At 40.7% G+C, this 22,328-nt stretch overlaps 1 protein-coding gene across 8 annotated transcripts in view; it reads left to right on the top strand.

Moving 5' to 3' along the window:
- Positions 1–22,328, top strand: part of ARPP21 (cAMP regulated phosphoprotein 21) — a 207,830-nt gene that overhangs the window by 40,473 nt on the left and 145,029 nt on the right. For 5 of the 8 annotated variants that reach the window (XM_048511050.1, XM_048511045.1, XM_048511047.1 and 2 more), the window contains 4 exons: positions 16,477–16,651; positions 18,345–18,463; positions 19,206–19,247; positions 19,913–19,996. In XM_048511050.1, coding sequence (XP_048367007.1) covers positions 18,383–18,463; positions 19,206–19,247; positions 19,913–19,996 — 207 coding nt within the window. In that variant the 5' untranslated portion in view covers positions 16,477–16,651; positions 18,345–18,382. Of the gene's footprint in view, positions 1–14,682; positions 14,814–16,296; positions 16,384–16,476; positions 16,652–18,344; positions 18,464–19,205; positions 19,248–19,912; positions 19,997–22,328 lie in introns of those variants that run through there. The other 3 variants (XM_048511048.1, XM_048511046.1, XM_048511049.1) reach the window with 3 other exon arrangements.

The following is a 22,328-nucleotide window of genomic DNA, read 5'->3' as shown; positions in this document are numbered from 1 at the left end:
GCTGAGTGTCATCTGAGTGTCATCTGCATATTGATGACAAATCAGCCCAAACCTCCATACCAGCTGAGCAAGGGGTTGCATATAGATGTTAAACCTTGAGGATCTTCTCTGCACAGCGGACTTGTAATGGGTTCTCCGTGCATTTCTCTGTTTATATACATGGAGCTTTTCTGCAGAGAACTCTTCCTGGCCTGATTCCCTTAACTCTGCCCATCAAATAATTCTTAAAGGCACAGATCTCATTACAACCAGGTAGCCCTTTAAACTACACTTATATCAATATTCCAAAAATATTCCCTTCCCCTCCCCAGATTCCAAAAATATTCCCTTCCCCTCCCCAGATGAAAGAGGCAAAGCAATTTCTTAGACCACAGGCTGCTAAAGAAAGGTACTGTCTTAGAGCTAATATTCTCTTCCTCTTCCTTCCAGACACACACTTCCTACTGCTTCTGCCACTGGAGGAAAGAGACTTGTTATTTCCAAGCACTCTCTGTTATTGAGTTACCATCAATATTGTGATAGAGCATCCATTAATGATAATCTAGAGGCTTCGGAAGTGTTTTGGGTTACAAAAAACCCATCCAATGTGAGTGAGCTTCTTTTCTATGACTTGAAGCAGCCAGCAACATGGAAGGTGGGCAAAAGGGAAGACTTATGGAGTCAGGAGGGCTGCCCATGGAAGAGAGTTTATCTGTATAAAAGCTCTGTTCCATTGTTTGTCAAAGGTTTTGTTCTGTTTTACTCTGTTTGTTTGTTTGTTTGTTTGTTTGTTTGTTTGTTTGTTAAATCTAATATACCGGCCATCCCCGAAGGGCTCTGGACGGTGTACAACAATAAAGTACATTAAATTACATATATTAAAATTATAACCATAATGTAAAACATAGCATTATAACAACAGTGACTTAACGACAGATGGCAACTCATAAAAAAAGACCTCCTGCTCCCCTGAAGGGGGCTAGTACATAGTAAAATCAACCAATTATGATGTTATACAAAGGTTGGCGGGGGATGGCAACTCTTGTATAATATCATAATTGGTTGATTTTGTTGTTCTGACTGGCAAGTCTGTCCCGCTCTGGTGGTGAAGCAAATTAAAATCATCCTAGAAGTGCTCTTGCTTGCCGTGGAGAGAATGGAAAGTGAAAGTGGGACTTGAGGAAATACATCTGCAATGGACAATGGACATTTACCCTCATTGTGCAGTGGACTCCTTGTGCATAATCAGCCATTGAGTACTTACTGCTTTCCTAAAATCTGGCCAATAACATATTTCCAGAAATTCAGTAGGTGGCACTTTAGATTTATCTTTGTCTTTTGTTTGTTATTAGTTTTTAATTTGGATGTTTGTGATATTATTTTTCTCATAAGGAAAAAAGTGAGGTGTAAATAAATAAATGAAATAAATACTATTATTGTTACTGCTGTTTTCTGAGCTTTAGCAGCCTTAGTAAACAGGCCAACAGCCTCATCCAAAATCTGCCTGTGGGAGCAGCATGGCCCCAGATGAATTTGTTGTCCCTGGGACACTTGCCTGTGCGGAGGGGTGATTCCACCAGTGACCAGCTGCCACTGCCCTCCCCAGAGCTGAATGCAGTGCCTGTGTCCCAGCACCCTGCTGCCACCAGTGTAGTGAGAGTGGGCCAGGAGCATGGCTGGGGAAAGAAACACCATTAATCGGCTTCCTCTTTGCCATTCGCCCTGTTTTGCTGGCAGCTGCTAGCAAAAAGGTGTCATCAAAAAGGAAGCATAAATCTATTAAGGCCAGTGGGGGCTTCTCGATGATGTGAGGCCTTTTCACTTTTCAAGTCTTCCCACACCACCAGGAAGCCACTATGAGAGTGGTGGGGGTATGTGGCCATGTCTGACCACCCAGCCCCTTGGATGTGGCTGCCCACCACATCAGTGAAATATAGGATAATGTTGCTAACAGTGCAGTTCTGTGAAAAGTTACTCTAGCTTAACCCCACTGACTAACTGCATAGGATTTCACTATTAGTTGTCTGGATGCATAGTGTGCTTGCTTTGTGACTGTGATACTCAGTTGGCTAGGTTGTACATATTGATTGCTTGGATATTAGTAGGAGAATGGTCCTGAACATAGACAAGGTCTGGATTTCATGCTGTTAAACATTTCTAGTAATATGATTCTGCAAAGTCTGTGTTCTAGTTCATGTGTGCTAGTTCATGTAGTCCAACTAGAGATGTACAACAAATGTAAAGTTGTTTTGAACCCATGAAGGAAAAACATTTTAAAACTAAAATTTGGGGAAGAGGATGCAGGGGAATCAAGCACATGAGAAACTTACTGCATGATCCTGTGCACGTCTGCTCAGAGGAAAATCTTGCTCTGCACTGTTCCATGGAGAGAAACACATCTTGCCATAACCCACCTCTGAAGATGCCAACAACAGATGCAGGCAAAATGTTAGGAGCAGACTACTAGACTACTGCCACACAGCCTGGAAAACCCACAATCAACAGATTTTTCATGCAATTGGAGCTTTCTTTAATATTATTTTAATGTGGTAAAACTGCACAATATGAATCTGGGAAAATATTTTCCTATTTGTATTTTTTCTGAATGGAAGACATCTGTGGTCCTCAAATATATTAAAATTGAAACAGCGAAGAAAATTTTATTTGTATTAGATATATGGTAAGATTTGATGTTCAAATACAGCACTTCTGCAATGAGCTGAATATAGTCTAGAATATTAGAAAACTTTATTAATGTTATCTGTTCTTTTAGAATTGGCACTGTCTTAAATTCTCAGATAATGGACATTTTATGCTATGAAACCAACTTATTGGATATCTTTAAAAAAAAGTCCTGAGGAGCCACTGGGCACAGAGTGGTAAGCTACTGTACTGCAGTCAAAGCTCTGCTCATGACCTGAGTTCAATCCCAATGAAAGATGGTTTCAGATGGCCAACTCAATGTTGACTCCGTCTTCCATCCCACCAAGGTCGGTAAAATGAATACCCAGATTGCTGGGGGTAAAGTGTAGACAACTGGGGAAGGCAATGGCAAGCCACCTTGAAAGCAAAGTCCAGCTATATCTTTTTCTACTATAAGATCTAAGTGCGGTTATTTGTGGTTCAGTGGAAGTGAAAATACTATGCTTCCACAGTAGAAAAGAGTCCCAGGCTGGTTTATGTAGAGCAGAGACAGAGAGGAGCAGAGCTGAAGAAACCTCTTCTTACCTGTTCCTCCTGCGTCGCCTGTGAGTTGCCCCATCCTCGTGATTATGCATCCTGAGCGGGGCTAATGCTTGGCTCCCTCCCCACCACTAGTGGAAACTCCTGACAGGTGCTGCTTTGCTCCAGCACCTCCCGACTGCTGCCCAGGAGCAGCTCGGGGATTGCTTTTTTATTTATTTATTTTTGTTTCTATTCATTAGGGCAAAATCACCAGTGACTCAGGGGGAAAAAGACATAAATTGGCAGTTCTAGATGCAATCATATATATCCTAACTCCCCATCTATAATATAATCTAGAGTGTTAATTAACATTTTAACTGTGACCAGTGAACCCTGTTGAAAACATTACTGTTCTTGCTCTCAAGAAAGCAAAATCTGGACATTGCAGCTGTGACCTCAGGAAGTTGCAGTGCCACCCAGGAAAGTTGTTTTCCTCTTTCTTCCTTCTGTTTGGCAGCATACCAGCATGTTCTAGAGATACCAGGCCACCAGCAGACATCCCTGACCAGGAATTATGTCCAGCAATGAATAACATGCCATCCACCTAAAATCTGGATGTGGTATATGTGTTTTGGACAAAGCTGTCATCATCCCCCAAAACTTACCATAAAGTTTTCAGGGATGGTTGGAGCATTGCCTGATGTTTGTACATCATATTTAGGATTTGTGGCAGATGGGATGTTATCCATTGCTGGACATCATTTCCAGCCCATCCTTTTTCTTTCGCTGCTCAGAGGAACAAGTTTGGGACGGATGGCCTAACCACCAGGAGACCTCCTGCAATTAGCGGGGAAATATCATTCTTAACATATTTGAAGAAGGAGAAGAAAAGAGTTTGGATTTATACCCCACTTTTCTCAATCATAAAGAGTCTCAGAGCAGCTTACGGACTCCTTTCCTTCCCTTCCTCTTCCCATCACAGACACCTTGTGAGGTAGGTGGCACTGAGTGTGTTCTGAGAGAACTATGATTAGCCCAAGGTCACCCAACAGGCTTCAGAAGTTGGGAAGAAGTTGGGAAATAAACCTGGTTCATCAAATTGGAGTCCACTTCTGATGTGGAGGAGGAATCAAACCTGGTTGTCCAGGTTAGAGTTCACTTCTCTTAAAGACTGCACCACACTGGCAGGTAGATACTACATTTTATTCAGCATTCAGTTTCAAAAGCCTACTGTGGAGTGGTAGAACTGAAGGGTTGCCCCATCAGACAAGGGCAAACAGCATAAGCAAGTGTAGACCTGTTGCTGAAGCAGTTGTAGTCAGACTAGGTAGCAGGTTCATTTTCCTCCAAGGCTCATTGTCACACCCTTGTCTTATGTCTCCATCATTCTGTTCTCACTCCTTGTGAATTATGGCTGGGCTTTTTCCAGTATGAAGGAGATTTGTTCCTCCGATATGTATTTGTTTATGCTTGGAAGCATCTCATATATAAAACAACTCCGGTCTTTGATGTGATAAATGTACATCTGAGGGTGCACTTATTTATCATTTTCTGCAATTTTGCATGTCTGTTTATTTCTTGTGCTCATATAGTACGTGCTGTGATATCTCAGGCACATCTGTTAGTAAACATGGTATTATATTTCAGTGTCTTAGTATTGATTTCCAATTAATGTCTAGTGCCGTAATCTATGGTACAAATTGAACATCACTGAGTTCTAGGGAAGAAAAATCTATCTTTCTTCCCTGGTTTCACCGTTCTCAGGCTCTTCTGGGCATGTGATCTAACATTGAAATATTGGATGTTATCTTAGTCGCGCTTAGAGGATGCATCCTTTCAAGGAATAGTAAATGGTTAAACAATTGAAAGTGGACATTTACTCGCAATGGAGGGAGATAAGCAATGACATCCCCCAGGGAACAACATTAGAATGTACCTGTTTTAATTTGTGCATATTTTCGTTGTGCATGCACAATGACATTAAGGTTTATCTTATGTTATCTTGATCAGATAGACAGTTTTTGTAGATAACACCAAATTTATCAGCTTTTCAAAACTGGGTGAGTGTAGTAGTAGTAGTAGTTTGGATTTATATCCCCCCTTTCTCTCCTGTAGGAGACTCAAAGGGGCTTACAATCTCCTTGCCCTTCCTCCCTCACAACAAACACCCTGTGAGGTGGGTGGGGCTGAGAGAGCTCCGAGAAGCTGTGACTAGCCCAAAGTCACCCAGCTGGCATGTGTGGGAGAGTACAGGCTAATCTGAATTCCCCAGATAAGCCTCCACAGCTCAGACGGCAGAGCGGAGAATCAAACCCTGTTCCTCCAGATTAGATACACAAGCTCTTAACCCCCTATGCCACTGCTGCTCCTGGGTGAAAAAATGACAAATGAGGTTCAATATGAATAATTATAAAATGATTAGGGCAAATATTTTATATTTCCATGTATGCTGGTGGGGTCTTAACTGACCAAAATGACTGAGGAGAGATCTTGGAGTCACAGTCAGTGAACTGTCAGCTAAAAATTGTCAGCCAAATGACAACAGTGAAAAATAGGGTTGGCAACTTCTATGTGGTATCTGGAAATCTCCTAGGATTACAACTGATCTCCAGGTGACATAGATTAATTCAACTGGGGAAAATGCCTGTTTTGGAAATTGGACCCTATGACGTTATATCCCGTTGAAGTCCCTGCCCTCCCCAAACCTCATCTTCCTCAGGCTCCACCTCCAAAATCTCCCGGTATTTCCCAACCTGGAGCTGTCATCTGTAGTGAAAAAGACAGATTTTGTGCTGGGGATTATTAGGAAAGGAACAGAAAAGGAAACTGCCGGTATTGTAATTGGAACATGTCAAAAAGGATATCAGTCAGCCTAGAATGGGTCAGGCCAGTGCAGCCAGACAGAAAGAGGAAGAAGGTCTTTCCTTACAGGGTGAGGATGAAGAATATTTTTCTGTTCAGTTAAAAAAAAAGACAACTGTGTGGGGTGCATGATTCAGATCTATCAGTTTATGCAAATTGTAGAGAAAGTAGAAAGTAGGTAGAGGTAACATTTCCCTCCTTGTTAAATAGTACAATCGAAAGGTAAGCTGATGAAATCGACTGTAGACTCAGGGCAGACAAAATAAATTAGCTGGATTTAAAATGGATTCAGGCAAACTCACAGAGGAGAGGTGATGGTTAGCCATGATAGTTGAATTGTGGGGGGAGGGAGGCAACTAGAGTTTACCATTTTGGGGTGATCTGAGTTGTGGTGGGAATAGTCATCAGGTCACAGTTGAATTATGGCAACTCTGTAGGGTTTTCAAGGGAAGATACGAACAGAGGTGGTTCCCTCTGCATAGTGACCCTGTTCTTCCCTGTTCTTCCCGATGACTTTTAAATTCCTTTAGCCAGTCCTCCTCTGGGTTCTTCAGGGACAGAGTTTGATTGCTGCACCTCCTCTGACTCAACCTCTCTTATTTTGGCAGCTTTTTCCCCAGTCTGAAATTGGCACTGCCTCCTGAACCCCACTTTTAGCTGGCTTTTTGGTGACTCTTATTATCCCTGCATCTTTTGCATCTTTCTCCACCGCTGCTGTTGGCCTTCTGAGTCCAGCTCGCTGCTGCTGCTGCTGCTGCTGCTGCCCCTTAGTTTCTTAACTGCTGGATTTTAAATCTTGCAGCTGGACAGCTGAGCCTCATTCTCTCAACAGCAGCAGTGTGTCACTTCCATTGGCTTGTCAGCCACTGCAGGTTACTTCCATGAGACATGCAACAAAAGGTGGCATACAGGTAATACTGCTTAGGTGCATTGTATTTAGCAGTAATGATTTTATCTGCATTCCACTTTCTGGTATGTAGAATTGTGCTCAGAAAACCACAGGATGCTAATGTAAATAATGGAGCAACAGTATAATCAGTTTGTGGTATCTTGTAGTTGTTTAAGATACTGATCACTGCATAGAAATAGATGCAGACCCTTAACAAGGTAGTATTGCTAAAAGACGTCTGTAGTGTCTTGGCCAGCAGATATGCATCCAGAAACATTGAGCACACATATATGAAGTTGCCTTATACAGAATCAGACCATTGTTCCATCATGGTCAGTACCATCTAGTCTTTCCAGGAAGCTCTCCAGGTCTTTAGGTAGAAGTCTTTCACGTCACCTGTTACCTGGTCCTTTGAATGGGAGATGCCAGGGGTTGAATCTGGGATCAACTCCATGTCAAACAGACCATTCATCACTGAGACTCAACCCCACATTACAGAACTGTGAGCCTAAGTGACTGAAGGGAAGGAGTAAACCTAGGCATCCAGGTCATATAATTTTCTGACCACCACTATTATTTGTGATTTTGAAATAATTACCATTGTGCTGGTGACTTGAAATGAGCTTGTCATTAAGGGTAATTTAAAATGAACTAAAGGTTATAAAGATTAAAGGCGACACTGAAATTACTATGCACCATGATGGTTGGTTGCGGCTTCTTGAACCTTCTGGGATAAGACCGCAGTGAAACCTTAGGCTTTCAGGTCTTTGGCGGGGGCTTCCTCCTCTTGACTGGTCTGCTGTCATTTGGCTCCTGTCTTGGAGCTTGTGCCCGACCAAAAAAGCTAATTGCCACCACTCCAAACATGCACCGCTTGTTCTAGGCTATGATGTGGCACTCAAGTCAGTTAAACAAAAATTGTGGGATATCTCATCTAAGCATTTTTGGATCCACTCCTACTCCATATGCTTTTCTCCTTTCTTTAGCATCAGTTACGCTACTTTCTACCGCAGAGTTTATCTGGAGGAATTAACAGTCACCCATTATTGCTGGCTTTTCACCAAAGCCAGATTAAATGTCTTTCCATCTAAAGTTTTCCAAGGCAGATATGCAGCAGTCCCATATAAATCTAGACTGTGCAGTTTTAACCTTCAGGAACTTGAACCCCTGTCACACATTGATTTAACTTGCAATCAATGTGTACATGAGTGATGTAGGTGGATTCTTCCATTATTGACAAGGTTAAGTACAGCCTTGTATGAAGTTCTTTTTAGAGGATAAGAATTCTCTTTATCACCTTGGCAGTAGCAAAAATTTTAGCAGAAGAGTTTAGGAGTAAGAATCAGGGATTATTGGACACTAATTGTTTTTAATGATTGGACGTCTGTGGGTCGATTGTTATTATTGTTTTATTCGGTTGTGTGGGCTAACTTGATAGTTGATTTTATATTTTTGTATGGGTCTATTGACCGCAAAGTTCTCAAAGAAAAATAGATGCTTTCCTGAATGCATCAACGGAACACTTCCTACGCACCCACTCTGGTGCATCATTCTATAAGACTGGACCCACCATAGAAATATCTCGTGACCAAAATGTTACCTCATTCAACATTCTAGACAAGAGTACCAACAGGAAAAGGCGGTCGGCGGGGGGGGGGGGACTAGTGCACAGGAGTGGGAGACATGGTTCGATACTGGGATATGTAGTCCGAGAAAAATGAAGACCCCGTCGTTGGAGGGCTTTAAAGATGATAACCTATCTACAGTGATCCATGCAATGTTGACCTCAGACTAGACTATTGTAACTCATTCTATGCTGGCTACCCTTGAGACTGACTTGGAAACTCTAACTGGTTCAAAATGCCGCTGCACGGGTCCTCATAGGAGCCCCGAGGTGTCAGCATATTTGCCCAATTCTTCATCAGCTGCACTGGTTTATCAGTGGAGTACTGTGTCAGATTCAAGGTTCTAGCTTTAAGCTTTAAAGCCCTGAGCAGTCTGGGACCACCGTATCTTGAGGACCACCATTCCAAAGACTTGTTGGTGATCCCTGGCTCGAAATATATCCAACTGTTCTCAATCAGGGCCAAAGCATTTTCAGCTCTGGCTCCAATCTGGTGGAAATCTCTGTTGAATTAGACCCAGACCCTTCTTCTGTCTGTAAGACGGAACTATTCCACCAGGTCTATGAGAACATGTTCCATCATATTTGCCTTCCTTGTACCCGCTTTGATTCCTTGTCCTTTCCCTTTTCCTAGTTCCCATCCCATTGCCGTCATGTCTCTTGATTTGAATTATTTTATGGCACCACTAAAGATTGTAAATGTACTAGGTTTTTAATTGGTTCTTCTTTAAGCTGCCCTGTGCCCGTCTTGCAGTGACATATAAATCAAATAATAAATTAAATTAAATTTAAAATTTAAAAAGGTTCTGCCTTAGCCAAACTCATCAGGGTGTTTTAATGTATTTCATGTTTATTCATTTAAGGTTTTAAAATGCTGCTGTTCTAATCAATGAGATGTATTTGGAATTTACTGAGTGTTGTCTTTTAGAAACAGAACATACGGACTCTTTCACTTTATCATTTAGGTATACAAAAATGCACATTTATTTAATACTTACAAAAACCCTTTATTTGCTGTCTTTTCACCTCACAGGACTCAAGGTGCCTTACAATTTAAATAAAGCAAGAATTATATTTACAAGAAACAAATAAAAGAGCAGAACTTAAAATTTTGACTACCAATAAATAAAAACTAATTCAGTCAAAATCAGTCCTAAATATGGAGCCTTTTGCTACATTTTCAAGGGCCAGTACAGTCTAAGTAACTGTACAGTGGTGTTTAAGGAATTATCAATAATAAGAATAATAAGAGTTTGGATTTTTATGCTGCCTTTCTCTCCTGTAAGGAGACTCAAGGCAGCTTACAAAATTGAGAGTTCCAAAGAACTGTGACTAGCCCAATGTCACCTAGCCGGCTTCTTATGTAGGAACAGGGAAACAAATCCAGTTCACCAGATAAGGGTTTGCCGTTCATGTGGAGAAGTGGGAAATCAAACCCAGTTCTTCAGATTAGAGTCCACTTCTCTTAACCACTATATTACGTTACACCACTATATCAGAAATAAAGGACTGTTGGGAGATTTTGTGTTCCTAATTACTGAGCGCTGCACTGCAACTTTCCTGTCTCCATCCCTTCCTGAAAAGGTATTCCTTTGGGATGGAGAACCACGAGGAACAAGAAGAAGAGGGAATTGAAGTGTTGCCACAGGAATGAAGAGTGCCCCCCCTTCCCTCGTACACGGGAAACTTTTTCACAGGATCTGATTCCACCTATTGAAGTAGTAACTATCTATTATGTTATATGATACTGTGTTACATATATGTGCATAAGGCACAACTTATGAAATAAGTATGCTTATGAGAGATGGTAGTCATCCCAGTGTGTAACTGGTAGTAGGCATGTCTTAAACTTGTCCTGTGTATACCATAGAATTTCATGGTAACACAAGCTAGTGATAGAATATAAGCAGTGTTGTTCTGGATTGTGTGACCATGGTCTGGATCATGACCACAGAAGCTGAAAACACACAACAGCCAGTTGATTCCAGCCGTAAAAGCCTTCAACAATACTGTATTGTGACCCTTGGGGGTATTTTGGAATTGTGATCATAGGGGTCCAAAGGCAGCTGGGAATCAGGTAGGATTTCACTTTTACAGTGTGATAACTGTGGTGATTGACATTATGCAGATAGAACACTTTGGATAACAGGGATCACACTTGACACAGAAACCAACCCAGGAAAACACAGTCCACAGAGTCTGTGGCTGAGCTCCTCCACCTAAGCTTCATTACAGGTGTAGCAGCTGCACAGCAAAGACCTGATAGGGTAGCCACATCATGACAGCAAGCCGGGCAATGCACCCCCAAAACCTTTGTTCTGTCCACCCATGGCTTCTACCAGACATGGAAGCCCTCACAGGCCAGGCAGCATAGGGGCTCAGCAGAGCCATGTGACTACAACAGCTGTGAAGCCAGCATGCAGCTGGTGCCACCACTGCTGCCAACAGGGAGATATGGTCCAATGGGGCCTGGGTAGAAGGGGGAGAGGAGGTGGATGTCTCACTGTCCCCCATCCCCAGCAGCAATGCACATTGAGTGATGGAAATTGAGCAACAGTGCTGGGGTTGGGGGGGAGTAGAACTCCCCACCACCCACAAGTAGGACCCCGGGGCTTGCCAACGTTATGTCATCCATAGACCCTCCCCCTGTTGCTACTTTGGCTGAGTGGAATGTGGCGGAATTTGGCTGAGTGGAATGTGGTGACTGGCATTATGGTTCTGTGGTCACTAAGCATGGCTTGATCACCTGAGGCTACTGAGGGTGGTAACCCTGCAGGTGGACTAAATGTTGTCAAAATGTGGCACCAGGTGCCCATCAGTCCTCCTCTCAGCCCTTGGTGCTTCTGCCAAGCCGTTCCCCTTCTATCTCAGATGAAAGCACTGGCTTGGTGCCCAGGCCACAGGTGCGGGTTCCAGCCCAACTCCGCAACACTGCCTTTGATGTGGGCAGCCGTTGACTGAGAACGCCTGGAGGGTTGCTATGAGTGACTGCAGTCCATCTCATGGGCAGATCACTGAATGGATAGCCTGTTGACCACTGTGACAAGAGTCTGTGGCCACCTTGAGGCTTTGTTTGCCGTGGCACAGAGTGTCAAAATTGGAGGGAGTCTTCGACAACCTGTACCACTCTCTGCACACCCTTGTGGTGACAGCATCCACCTCTTGACCTGTCCAGAGGAGTCACCTTAACTTGAGTGGTTATCCTTTGGGCTTCTGGAGTTGGCAATGACCCCCCATCTCTCCCACAGTGCTCCAGCCATGCTTACCCACCCCAATGGGTTTCTCTCCCCTGCCCTTTGCTGCTGCCCTCTGAGGTGGCCCCTCCCTTTGCCCTTCTTTGCCTGCTCCCACCCTCTCCCCATATCTGGGCTGATTTCCACTTCTCAACAGTTCTTCCGTCTCCCTTCCCCTTCTGGATGTTGACTGCCCTGTTGGTCATAGTCGCGGCCCTGCCTTCCTACACGGGCACCTCTGCCCTCCTGTCCCCTTTCCCTAAGCTTTTTTCAATGATTTCTTGGCTGCAGCTCAGCTCTCTGCATTGGATACGGCTCAGCTACACCATTCCGGCACCCAACCAAGCCATGGCACAGCTATCCCTCCCCCCCTCCAGATTACAGTGTAAGGCTGTAGTGCATACAACTGGAATTGAGAGCCATTGAACCCTGTGAGGTTTCCTTTCAAAGAAACATGGATATGATTAATTTGTATATGTGCTTGTGACTGCTGGTCCTAGTTTTTAATTCTTACGCTGGTTGAAATGGTTGAGGTCAAACCAGGGAAGCAGTTGGCATTTTCTATGCAAAAGCTATTCAAAAGTTTCTATGGCATAAGCTATGCAAAAGTTCTGATACCCTGCAAACAGAAATCCTGTCTTGAGAAAGAACATCTGGATTCCACACCTACAAAGAGAAAAAAACCCTATGCATTTGTTACTAGCTAGCATAATTATTTGAGAAGGTCCTGCATTTAAGCTTTTCGTTTCTGTAGGGATCAAAGAGCTTAGTTCCTTGGGATATGTTTAAAAAGCAATTCCTGGATGTATATTGCATACATGATTGTTATACATAATGCTTAATAGATGTACTTTTTCTCTCCAGAGATTGAAATGTTGGGTTTGGGGAAAAATAAGCAAAAGAGAGTAAGCGATATTAGGAGTTTTTTACGCTTATGGCTAAAAAACTGAACAACCTATAAAATATGATTTCCACATGAAACTGCTTTAGTATGCAGATATTTTATATTAATGAAAAACTTATTGAAGAATCTGTTTTTTGATCAGAGGCTGGATGATGACTTAGTGACTGTCAACAAAGCAAGAATTTAAAGGTTATAATAGAATCTAATATTTTTACAACTAGATAGATAGATAGATAGATAGATAGATAGATAGATAGATAGATAGATAGATAGATAGATAGATAGATAGATAGATAGATAGATAGATAGATAGATAGATAGATAGATAGATAGATAGATAGATAGATAGATAGATATTGTGGTTTTTTAAGCAGATTCCTGGGGCTACATTCAGCAAATGGTGGCAGGGAAAAATCCCTTCAGCTGCGTACACAATGTCGGGCTCAAGCTGAGAGTGAAACTGGCCAAAGAGCAAAACTGTTGGGCAGGAAACAGCCTCTTCCCCTCCAATGCCTTTGCTATCTGGAAAGCATCCAGAATCCACCTTTTCTGAGACATCCCCTGGACATCTTATTTTGGATGTGCGGAGTAAGGCATCCCATAGATGTCTTTTTTGTGCTGTGTGGAACGTACCAATATTTCAAAGCAAATTCACACCAAATGTGAATTCAAGCGCTGTTCTTTTGATTTGAGAAAAGCAAGATTTGAACTAAGTTCAAAATTGGAAGGGGAGGATTTTTTAAGTCAACTCTTGGCTGGGTATAGAAGTACGTTGGCTTATGGTGACCTTAAGCCATCTAGTCTGTGCCCAGTCATGCCATGAAATGTCCAGCAATGCCTTGTCTAAAGAACAGGTGCCCAGTTAAGGTTTGGAGTACTCAAAAAGAAGTCTGAAGTGATTTCTCCATCTCAGAAGTCTGAAGAGATGACTCCGCTACAACTACCTTGTATTTCTAAAACACAGACAGTGGGGAGGGAAGGAACGGATAAAGGGGGTGGTGTTGCCTTCTTTTCTTGGAAGGTGTGTTTCATTACAGCTCCTTTTTTAATGGGTGTAGTAAGAACTTTCTAATAATTAACATTGTCAGGGCCATCAGGGCAATTGGTAATGTCTGTCCCCTAAATGACGTATTTTGTACTCTCTGTTTTAAAAACCTAATAAAAATTTAAAATTAGAGAGAAGCAAGATTCACAGCAAATTATGGCTGTTGTTAATTTGCCCCAGCTCACAGCTTGCTGCAAATGAAGTGTGAAGCGAGGAATTTACCGCCCAGGGGGACACATGGGGTCAAATGTCCCTGGGCTGTGGCAATTTAGTCATGTGGGGAGCAGAAGATCTCCCCTCACACCCCTCCTCCTTCCCCTTGGTTCATACACTGACTTCAATACCTGGTGCAAAAAGAGATGTTTGGTCATGGTGGGGGAGAGTGGCTGCCCATGGGGGGGGCACTCAGATTTTGCCCTGGGCTACATTTTTCCTAAATACACCTCTGTGTGAAGCTCCATTGGCTATGAAGAAACAGAGCTGCCAGTTTGATGAGGATGCTGGCTGTTTTGCCCTACTGCTCCCTGTCACCCTCAGCCTTCTTGCTGCATTTGATCGACTCACCCTCCTCGGGGGCAGGATTTGATAGATTAACTGGTCGCTATACAGGGCTGAGCAGGATTTGGGGGAGTTCGTAGGAATTGGCTGTGGTGGGAGCCTTTTTTTCACCTGCTCCATACTATTTCTGTGTGATGGGTTTGTTTCCTACTAAGTAGGCCCGGTTTTAATAACTGGTTAGGCCACAAGTAGTTGACAGAAATAGTGTGGGTTGCTTAAGATAGGTAGGGTTAATAAATAAGCACCCCGAGACATCTTCGTGATACAGGGTGTATCTGGAACAGACCATCACATAGCTTATGACTGGGTGCCCTGTAAAGAAGCGCCCTTGGTGCTGAGCAGCATCTTTTGAACGTCAGAGGAGAATGAAGCAGGTGGGCACCTCTCTGCTCATATGGATGTGCACGGTAGCAAGCAAGGCGGGCGAAAATGTTTGTCGAGTTTGGCGCTAGACTGGATCTGTCCAGGATTCAGAATATATGCATGCCTAGCGGAGCCCACCCTCAAAATAATCCGCTAATTGAAATAAGCAGCAACATAGATCAACCATTGATGTAAGTTGAATTACAGTTAAGTAAATAAATTAGTTGAACCTGTTCTTGGTAATGTATGCCAGCGGGGGGTGGGGGGGTGGAGAGGGAAAGGTTCTGGGGTAAGTAGGTGTGTAGTCCAGGGTAGTGAAGGATTTTCGGTCTTGTCTGTGTGTTTGTAGTCTTGATACATTTTCAAGCAGCTGTGATCTAGCACATTAAAAAGAAATGATTGTTTCATTCCGGAGTGGCGTGCTAACTAATTGTGAAGCTTTTGACAAAATGTCCGCTTTTCTATGACTCCATTTGTTGTACTTTTTCATAATCATCTTTCTTTGGTTGTTGCCTCTTATAGCTAGAATGAGACTGATGAATTTTTTTCCTTCCTTTGGAACATAAAAGCATCTAGTTTATTTTCTTGCTGTTTAGGAGATTCTGTAGTGAGAAGGATAAACTGTGTTGAGTTATTCTGTCCGCAGCTGGCTTGTACGCAGAGCATTTTGCCCACTCTCTGTGCTCGTGCTGAGTATTTTATCAGAGGACAATTATCTTGTTGGTACTAATAGGTTTCTGCTAAACTCCAAGCAGATTAACATGCTTTCATGTTATTGTTATGTAGGAAACAATAGAGCATGAGAGAGGTATATTTACCTCTTGATTGTTATATACTCGAAATGTAAGGCTGTACAGACTTAACATACTGATAACATAGACCATGGTTAAAAAAATTAAGTATTATTCATAATATTTATTGAAATAAAGTGTTGTACTTGTTTGTGTAAAATGATAGAATAAATACGATTTGCAGCTGTTCACCATGTAATCCCCAAGTCTATTAGAACCTGTTGTTTGTTCGATTTCGGTGGTATGTGGCATTTATTTTACTAAATGCTGATTTTGGTGGTTGATTTATCAGATTATCAGGCAACTGCCCACACTAGATCTCTAAAAGGCAGACATGGTATTTCAGTACTTAGTAAATATTTCTATTTTTCTTCTAACCTCTCACTTTTCTTTTAACCAAACGCCCATCTGGTAGCAACATTCGCTACAAACATAGCGTAATGCATTTTTGAAGCAATCGTTCCTTCTGTGTCTCTCCCAAAGCAATCCTTTTTTCCCTTCACATCCCACGTTATTCTAAATTCTCTCTAATTTCTATCACTCAGAATGGTTAACTCCCTCTTTGCCATTTGAGTGGTTCAAGCTTCTGAAGTCAGCTCATTTATACCTACTAATGATGTCAAGATTAAGCAAATAATTCTCAAAACTGAAACCAAGCTTTCGTTACGGAGTAGACATTTATATTTTCTTAGCTGACAATATTGATTTCCATTGAAGCAAACAGATGAGCCTTTTTAAAAAAAAGGCCAAGTGCCAGAATTCTCTAAAAAGGTTAAAATTGAAGTGAGTAATCTTCGGCACATAATATGCAATTGTTAATTTTAGCTCCATGCGTAGGAGCTGTTATGACTTGAACAGCCGGCTCTAGCCTTCATTAGAGAAGAGGCACACAGTTTTTGAGACAGGTGGAGCCACATCAAGCTGTGAAAGTGATTTGCTTGAAGCTGGTCATTAGTGTGTTAGAAATCTGGTCTCTATTTATTTTATCTTTTAACCCTACCATGATTATAACCATTATGATTGGTATTTACTTTTTGTCTTTTCCACTCCCCCTCCCCACCAGGTTGATGATGACGATGGTCTGTCAAACTCTCTGAAGCAACAGCATGGAGATTGGTATTCTGAACTGTTAATGGGGTCATGGGACTCATGTTGTCATTGATCACTTGTGTGGATTTAACCAGTGAGGAGCAACAGAAACTTATAGAAAGGCATCCAGAATTAACGCAGCACTGAAGGTAAATGGCTTCTTTGTTACATACCTAATGGCAGAAAGTAGTGGGGTTGTGTGTGTGCATGTGTGTGTGTGTGCTCGTGTTGGAACTTAAAATAAGATATTCATAAGTCCACATCATGTCTGTGAGGGGTTGTGTGCGTAGACGTTGCTTGAGCACTCGCCAAACAAGGAGGTTAAGGGTTAAACTAGATTCAGACACAGAATCCATGCTAATTATATTTCAGTTTGTGAAAAGGAATGGCTTAATTTCAGACATAAATGACCTGTGATCTGAAAATTTAATTGGAGACTGAAGTGTTATAGAAGGAAGAAATTGAACGTTTTGACAGTGTAACACAATACGTTACAGAAATAACTAGTTCATTGGAGTGCTGTGAACTTGATCTTTAAATCATGCAACTTTTACCCAGATTTTCTCATACAAGGACATACAGAATCAGTAAAGTTTTAAAAGAGATCATTGTGCCGATTCCCTAGTTCTTTGTGAAATCATATTCCACTTGAAATTTTAATTATGGACCTGGACCATTTGTGATCTTTGTGTTCATTTCCCAGAGTAAATGCTACAATATAAATGTACACCTAGCTTTCTGAAATTAAAAAGCCCTCAATATACTTTGTATTTTTCTCTAAAATAAACAAAGAGAGGCTTCAATAAAGATATGTTTGATGCTAATTGCCATCTGTAAAAAGAAACACAACCCAATGGAGATTTATCTAAAAACTATTACATTTTGAGAAGGGCAAATATCGAAATCTGTTTTGAGATAATTCCTTTTCTCCACATATTTTTAAAAGATTCTTATTTTTAACGGCAGGGGAAAAGCACAGAAAGTGCTAAATTATTCATGAGATACATTTGACATCGAATCAGTAGGGGAAGTGTCAAAGGGGTATTTTATGGGCAGACAGAGGAGGGAAAATAATAATAGGCTTTAACTTCGAAAAGCCGTTATGAGCTTCTGAACAACAGACTATAGTGAGCTGAGAGCAATGCCGTGCAGTTAAGATACCTTCATCAGAGCTACCGTGCCAAAGGCTTCCGGGAAGATGCCCACTGTGCTGGAGAGTGACATGGGGTTTGGAAGAGGCTTGTGATTTTTATAATGGAGCTGACACTTTGATGCCTAGAAATGTTGACCACGAAGGCTTTATTGACAAATTTAGGATTGTTTAGATTGAATTATTACCACTTCAACCAAATTTGGTTTTTCTTTCTTTCTTGTAAACAATGCTGTAATTTTTTCATGTGTATACAGAGGATTAACTGACTGATAAAAATGTGCAGCAGGGTTTTTTTTTTGTAAGGATGGATTGACATTCTAGTGCAGGTTCTTGTCTACCTGATCCCCCCTCCCCATCTAGAAACATGAGTAGGTTATTTATTTGGATCGACAGCTTTTTGGGAAAGTAATTTCTCTCCATCCTTGCTTCTACAGCTGAGGGATGCGTGAGGCATTGCAGTGATACTGATATACTTGTATTTTCTGTCGTGAGGAGCAAGATGCATTACTTGTTTGCATTTGCTCAGTTAAAGTTTCACCTAGAGTCCTTCATTGCTTTTAGTCGTGCCCTAAATTCTTAATCTTCTTATTATGCTTTGTTAGTTCACCATGAAGAAAATAAAAATGCGACTCATGGGAATAAAACAGCAAATTTCACACACTTTTTTTTTTAATGTCTTGACCTTCCAGGTCATCAAATTGTGTACTTCTAATTTCTATCTGGGAGAATGTCTGAGCAAGAGAAAGCAGAGGAGGCTGGAAATGAGTCAACCATCTCAGAGGTAGATGAAAAAGACGAGAATGGCCAGGTAAGAATTAATAAAATAGGAAATTAATTTTCTGTTAAGATATTGAGTATGGACATATTTGTTTTGTAGGGAAGCAGATGTGTTTATTTCTTGAGTTTCATTGTACTTTTTCTTTCATTTTCTTTTGGTGTTTGCATATCTTTGCTTCCCTTGTTCATTCGGAGAGGTTTTAATGAGTTACATTTATATTGCATAATTATATCATTAGAATTGTCGAACGACCATGTTATGTTGAGTATGTTTCAAATAAACACACACACACACACATTTTTCACACACACGCTTCAGATCAGTGTGTAAATCGCAAGGAACCCCGTGGGAATGCTTTCCAGCAAGAAAGAGACTTCTGTCTGTGATACTATGTATAGAACTTTTGTATAGGTGCCCATTATCACTAATCGCAACTTCTTATGATAATAAATATTTTAAAATCACTCTGTAATATCAGGCTTTTAATTGTTTTTTCTTTATTAAAATATGGTAACTTGATGAAATGGAAATGAATGCAGAGGGGGAAGATAGTTCTGTTTAGTTTCATCTCTGTAAAAATTCAGTTTTGTTTTTACCAGATTTATTAGTGCAAAGGTTTCTTAAGGAATATTTTTTTTACCTCAGTTGGCAAGTTATTTGACATTTATCACATAGATATGGTACCTCACAAATGTAAAATTCTGCCATTTTACTGTTAGTAGTCATGTTTTCCACCCACAATTGTGCATAATTTTTCACTTGCTGTTTACAGAAACGAGGTACAAACCAGAACCAGCAGAAAAAGAGAGCCAAGGTAGAGTTGCCAACTGCTTCCTCCGAGTGATGAGGAATTGGGTTTGTGATCAAATATTGCATGCACATTAGAAAAACGTATTCATGCTTTTTTTAAAAAAAATCATGCTGATTCATGCTTTTTAACATGCTACTCTTAGTTGTCATAAGGTCGCAAGGTCAGAGGGCTTTCATGAGATTATTGGCTACCATTTTCCGCTTATACCTCTGCCACTATATAAATGACTGATATTTTCAAGCATTTGATTTAGTGTGCTATGTTGTATCCATATGGATGGGTAGTTCCCAAAGTTCAAATTAAGTCCCAAATAGAATGAGCCAAGATTTTATTTCTAACAGCAGCACTGTTCTATCCAATCCAGAAGTTTAGAAAGCCATTTACCGTTCATTGTGATAGATTTTATTCCCTTTTTCATTGGATTAATATTTGCATGTCGACTGCTATGATGGAATCAAATTAAATTATGGATAGAAAATGACTTGTTTTCAACAGTCCCTCCTCGGTCATCTTTGCCCATCCCTTTCTGGAAAAAACGCATGTCAATCAAACACATTTTTTTTTCTACTGTAAGGTGTCTACTTATATATTTGAAACACAGTGTAGAAGGTTAGTGTGCATGTGGACATCAGCATTAAAAAATATTTCTTTTTAAAAATATATTTCAGTCAGGAGGGAAGGGAAAACTGGTGCGAAGTCTCGCTGTATGTGAAGAATCATGCCCTCGTCTGGAAACGGAGATTGACAATCAGGTATATAAACTAGTTGGCATTAGCTGCATGGTTAACTTTCCCTTTCACTTGCATGACTATATGTATTTGGGCTTTAAAGGCATTTCTTGATTTTGGGAAGCCGAAATTCCCTTACAGAACAGTGCACTTGTGTTTTTATGAAGTTTTCTGGTATTTAGCGTGTACTTATTTTGAAATCAATGAGTAGCTTTACAGTATGTCACAGGGTGTTATTTGCTCTCTTTTTTTTCCAGAGCCCCTGAAAATTTCAACAAATGGAAAAGAATTCAAAAGAATTCAGATTAATTATTTTTTAAAAAATTCAAACAAAAAAAAGATAGAATTGTTATTTTCTCTAAGGCGATCTCTTTTAAGACTACACCAGGCATAGTACAGAGCCCACTCTGACTTCTGGGTCATGCAAAAATCCATTATGTATCAGTTCCCCTGAACATATTTCATAGTAATACCTAAATTCTTGACCACCTAAATCATAGTGATCGAGAAACAATGCATTGTATTCCATATGGTTCATTTTTCTGATTCTTGGTGCCGATTTTCCAATATTGCAAAGCATGTAGTTGAATTACTCTGTATTGGTGTTGTATACCATTTATTCCAAAGAAGCATTCTTGGGGGGATCAAACCATGAAAATTTGATCCAACAGATTTCAGAATTTTGCAAAACTTTCTTGTAACATTGCAAAAGGCTCACATCCTCATTCCATTTGCTTAGCAAAGCAACTTTAACAAGATCACAAACCAACCAATAAAAATATTCTCCAACCGTTTTAAATTTTCTGCCTGTATTTCTTACTTAAAAACGCAGATGTATTATTGGAGAATGAGATCAGCCATAGGGAGGGAGAGATGGGGGCAATAGAGAATGAAAGATGTAACTTCTGTTAGCACAAATATTGAATCTAAGTGTACTTTCTAGGACTTTCTTCTATTAACTTGAATTGAAACAAATTGAACTCTCCTTTTTGAACTCTTTATCATGGAGAGCTTTATTTTTTTGAGAGACCAAAAAACCCACCACCCCATATCTTCTTGATCTGTGGGGTTTTTGTACTTTCTTGCTGCTCTACATTGACATTTATGCAGTAGGACAATGGACAGGTTATTTTATCCATGTAGGAAGACATTTTGGGGAAAAACACTAAGCTTTGCCTCAATTTACTTATTAGAAACTTGTGGCTTTTGTTCTGCATTTTATTTGTGTTTTCTATTGTTTTAAATGAGACTGAAAAGGAGAATAATATAAATATCAGATTGTATAAATGTTGCATGGCAGATTCTAGTGTACTCATTAGCCTCAACTTGAGCCAGGGCTTTTTCAACCCTGGTTCCAGGCTGGTTGAACTCTCTGCCTAATGAGACCAGGCCCTGTGGGATAAGGTGCAGTTTTGCAGGGCCTGTAAGACAGAGCTGTTCCACTGGGCATATGGTTGAGGCAGCTACAGTATTCCATCTAGGCCTCCCCCTTTCCTTTCCTTTCCCTTCCCCTTTCCTTTTCTCTTTCTTTACATTTTCCTTGTCCCATCCTGTTTACGTCCCTTGGTAAAGTATTAAAAAACTCAGAGCCATCTATGGAGAGATATTGATTGAAATGTAGTTTGAATGACTGTAATGAGATCTTAAATTATTTTGTGAGTTTCAATGTGAGTTTTAAATTGTTAAACTGAAATTGTTTGAAGTGTTGGAAACTGCCCCTATGCCCATGTGGGAAGGGGCAGTGTATAAAACGAATAAATAATAATAATACTCTCTGCTAAGGAGAAATAAATGTCATAAATCACAAAAACGAGCAAGTTTGAAGGCAAATACCTCTTCTTGACTGCCCTTAGTGCTAGACAGACCAGGGTTGGGATTCATATTACTTTGGGTGACTGCCACTGCTTGGTCAGGTACTGGGGAGAATTCTCTGACAGTATTGCGAAGAGTATAGAGATTAATATATTCTCTACTATCCAATCCTGCTTCTTAAGAATGGTTGGCTTCATATACTAAAATCTGATAGGAAAGCTTCCTTTATTTTAGTACTGATCAATTTTGCACTGAAAACGCTAGACCTGTGTCTTCTTCATTGAACTGCCCAAAGGATATTGGAAGCATTATGCCAGTGGGAATTGTTTACTTTCTCTAGTTCAGTTGGGTTTTTCTTTATGAGTTTCTTAGCTGTTTACAAATCACAGGGTTTCTCAGAATGTATGGTACACTGCCAGTACAACAAAGTATGGATTGTACTACAAACCTAATGTTTGTATTATATTTGAAAATTTGCCTTGATTTTCCTGTGTAGGAAAAATCTTGTTACCTGTATTACTTGATCTTGAAAGCTTTCCTGATC

Source organism: Sphaerodactylus townsendi, linkage group LG11, assembly GCF_021028975.2.
Source record: "Sphaerodactylus townsendi isolate TG3544 linkage group LG11, MPM_Stown_v2.3, whole genome shotgun sequence".
Classification (NCBI taxonomy): Eukaryota; Metazoa; Chordata; class Lepidosauria; order Squamata; family Sphaerodactylidae; genus Sphaerodactylus; species Sphaerodactylus townsendi.
This window is presented reverse-complemented; position numbering and strand designations above follow the sequence as displayed.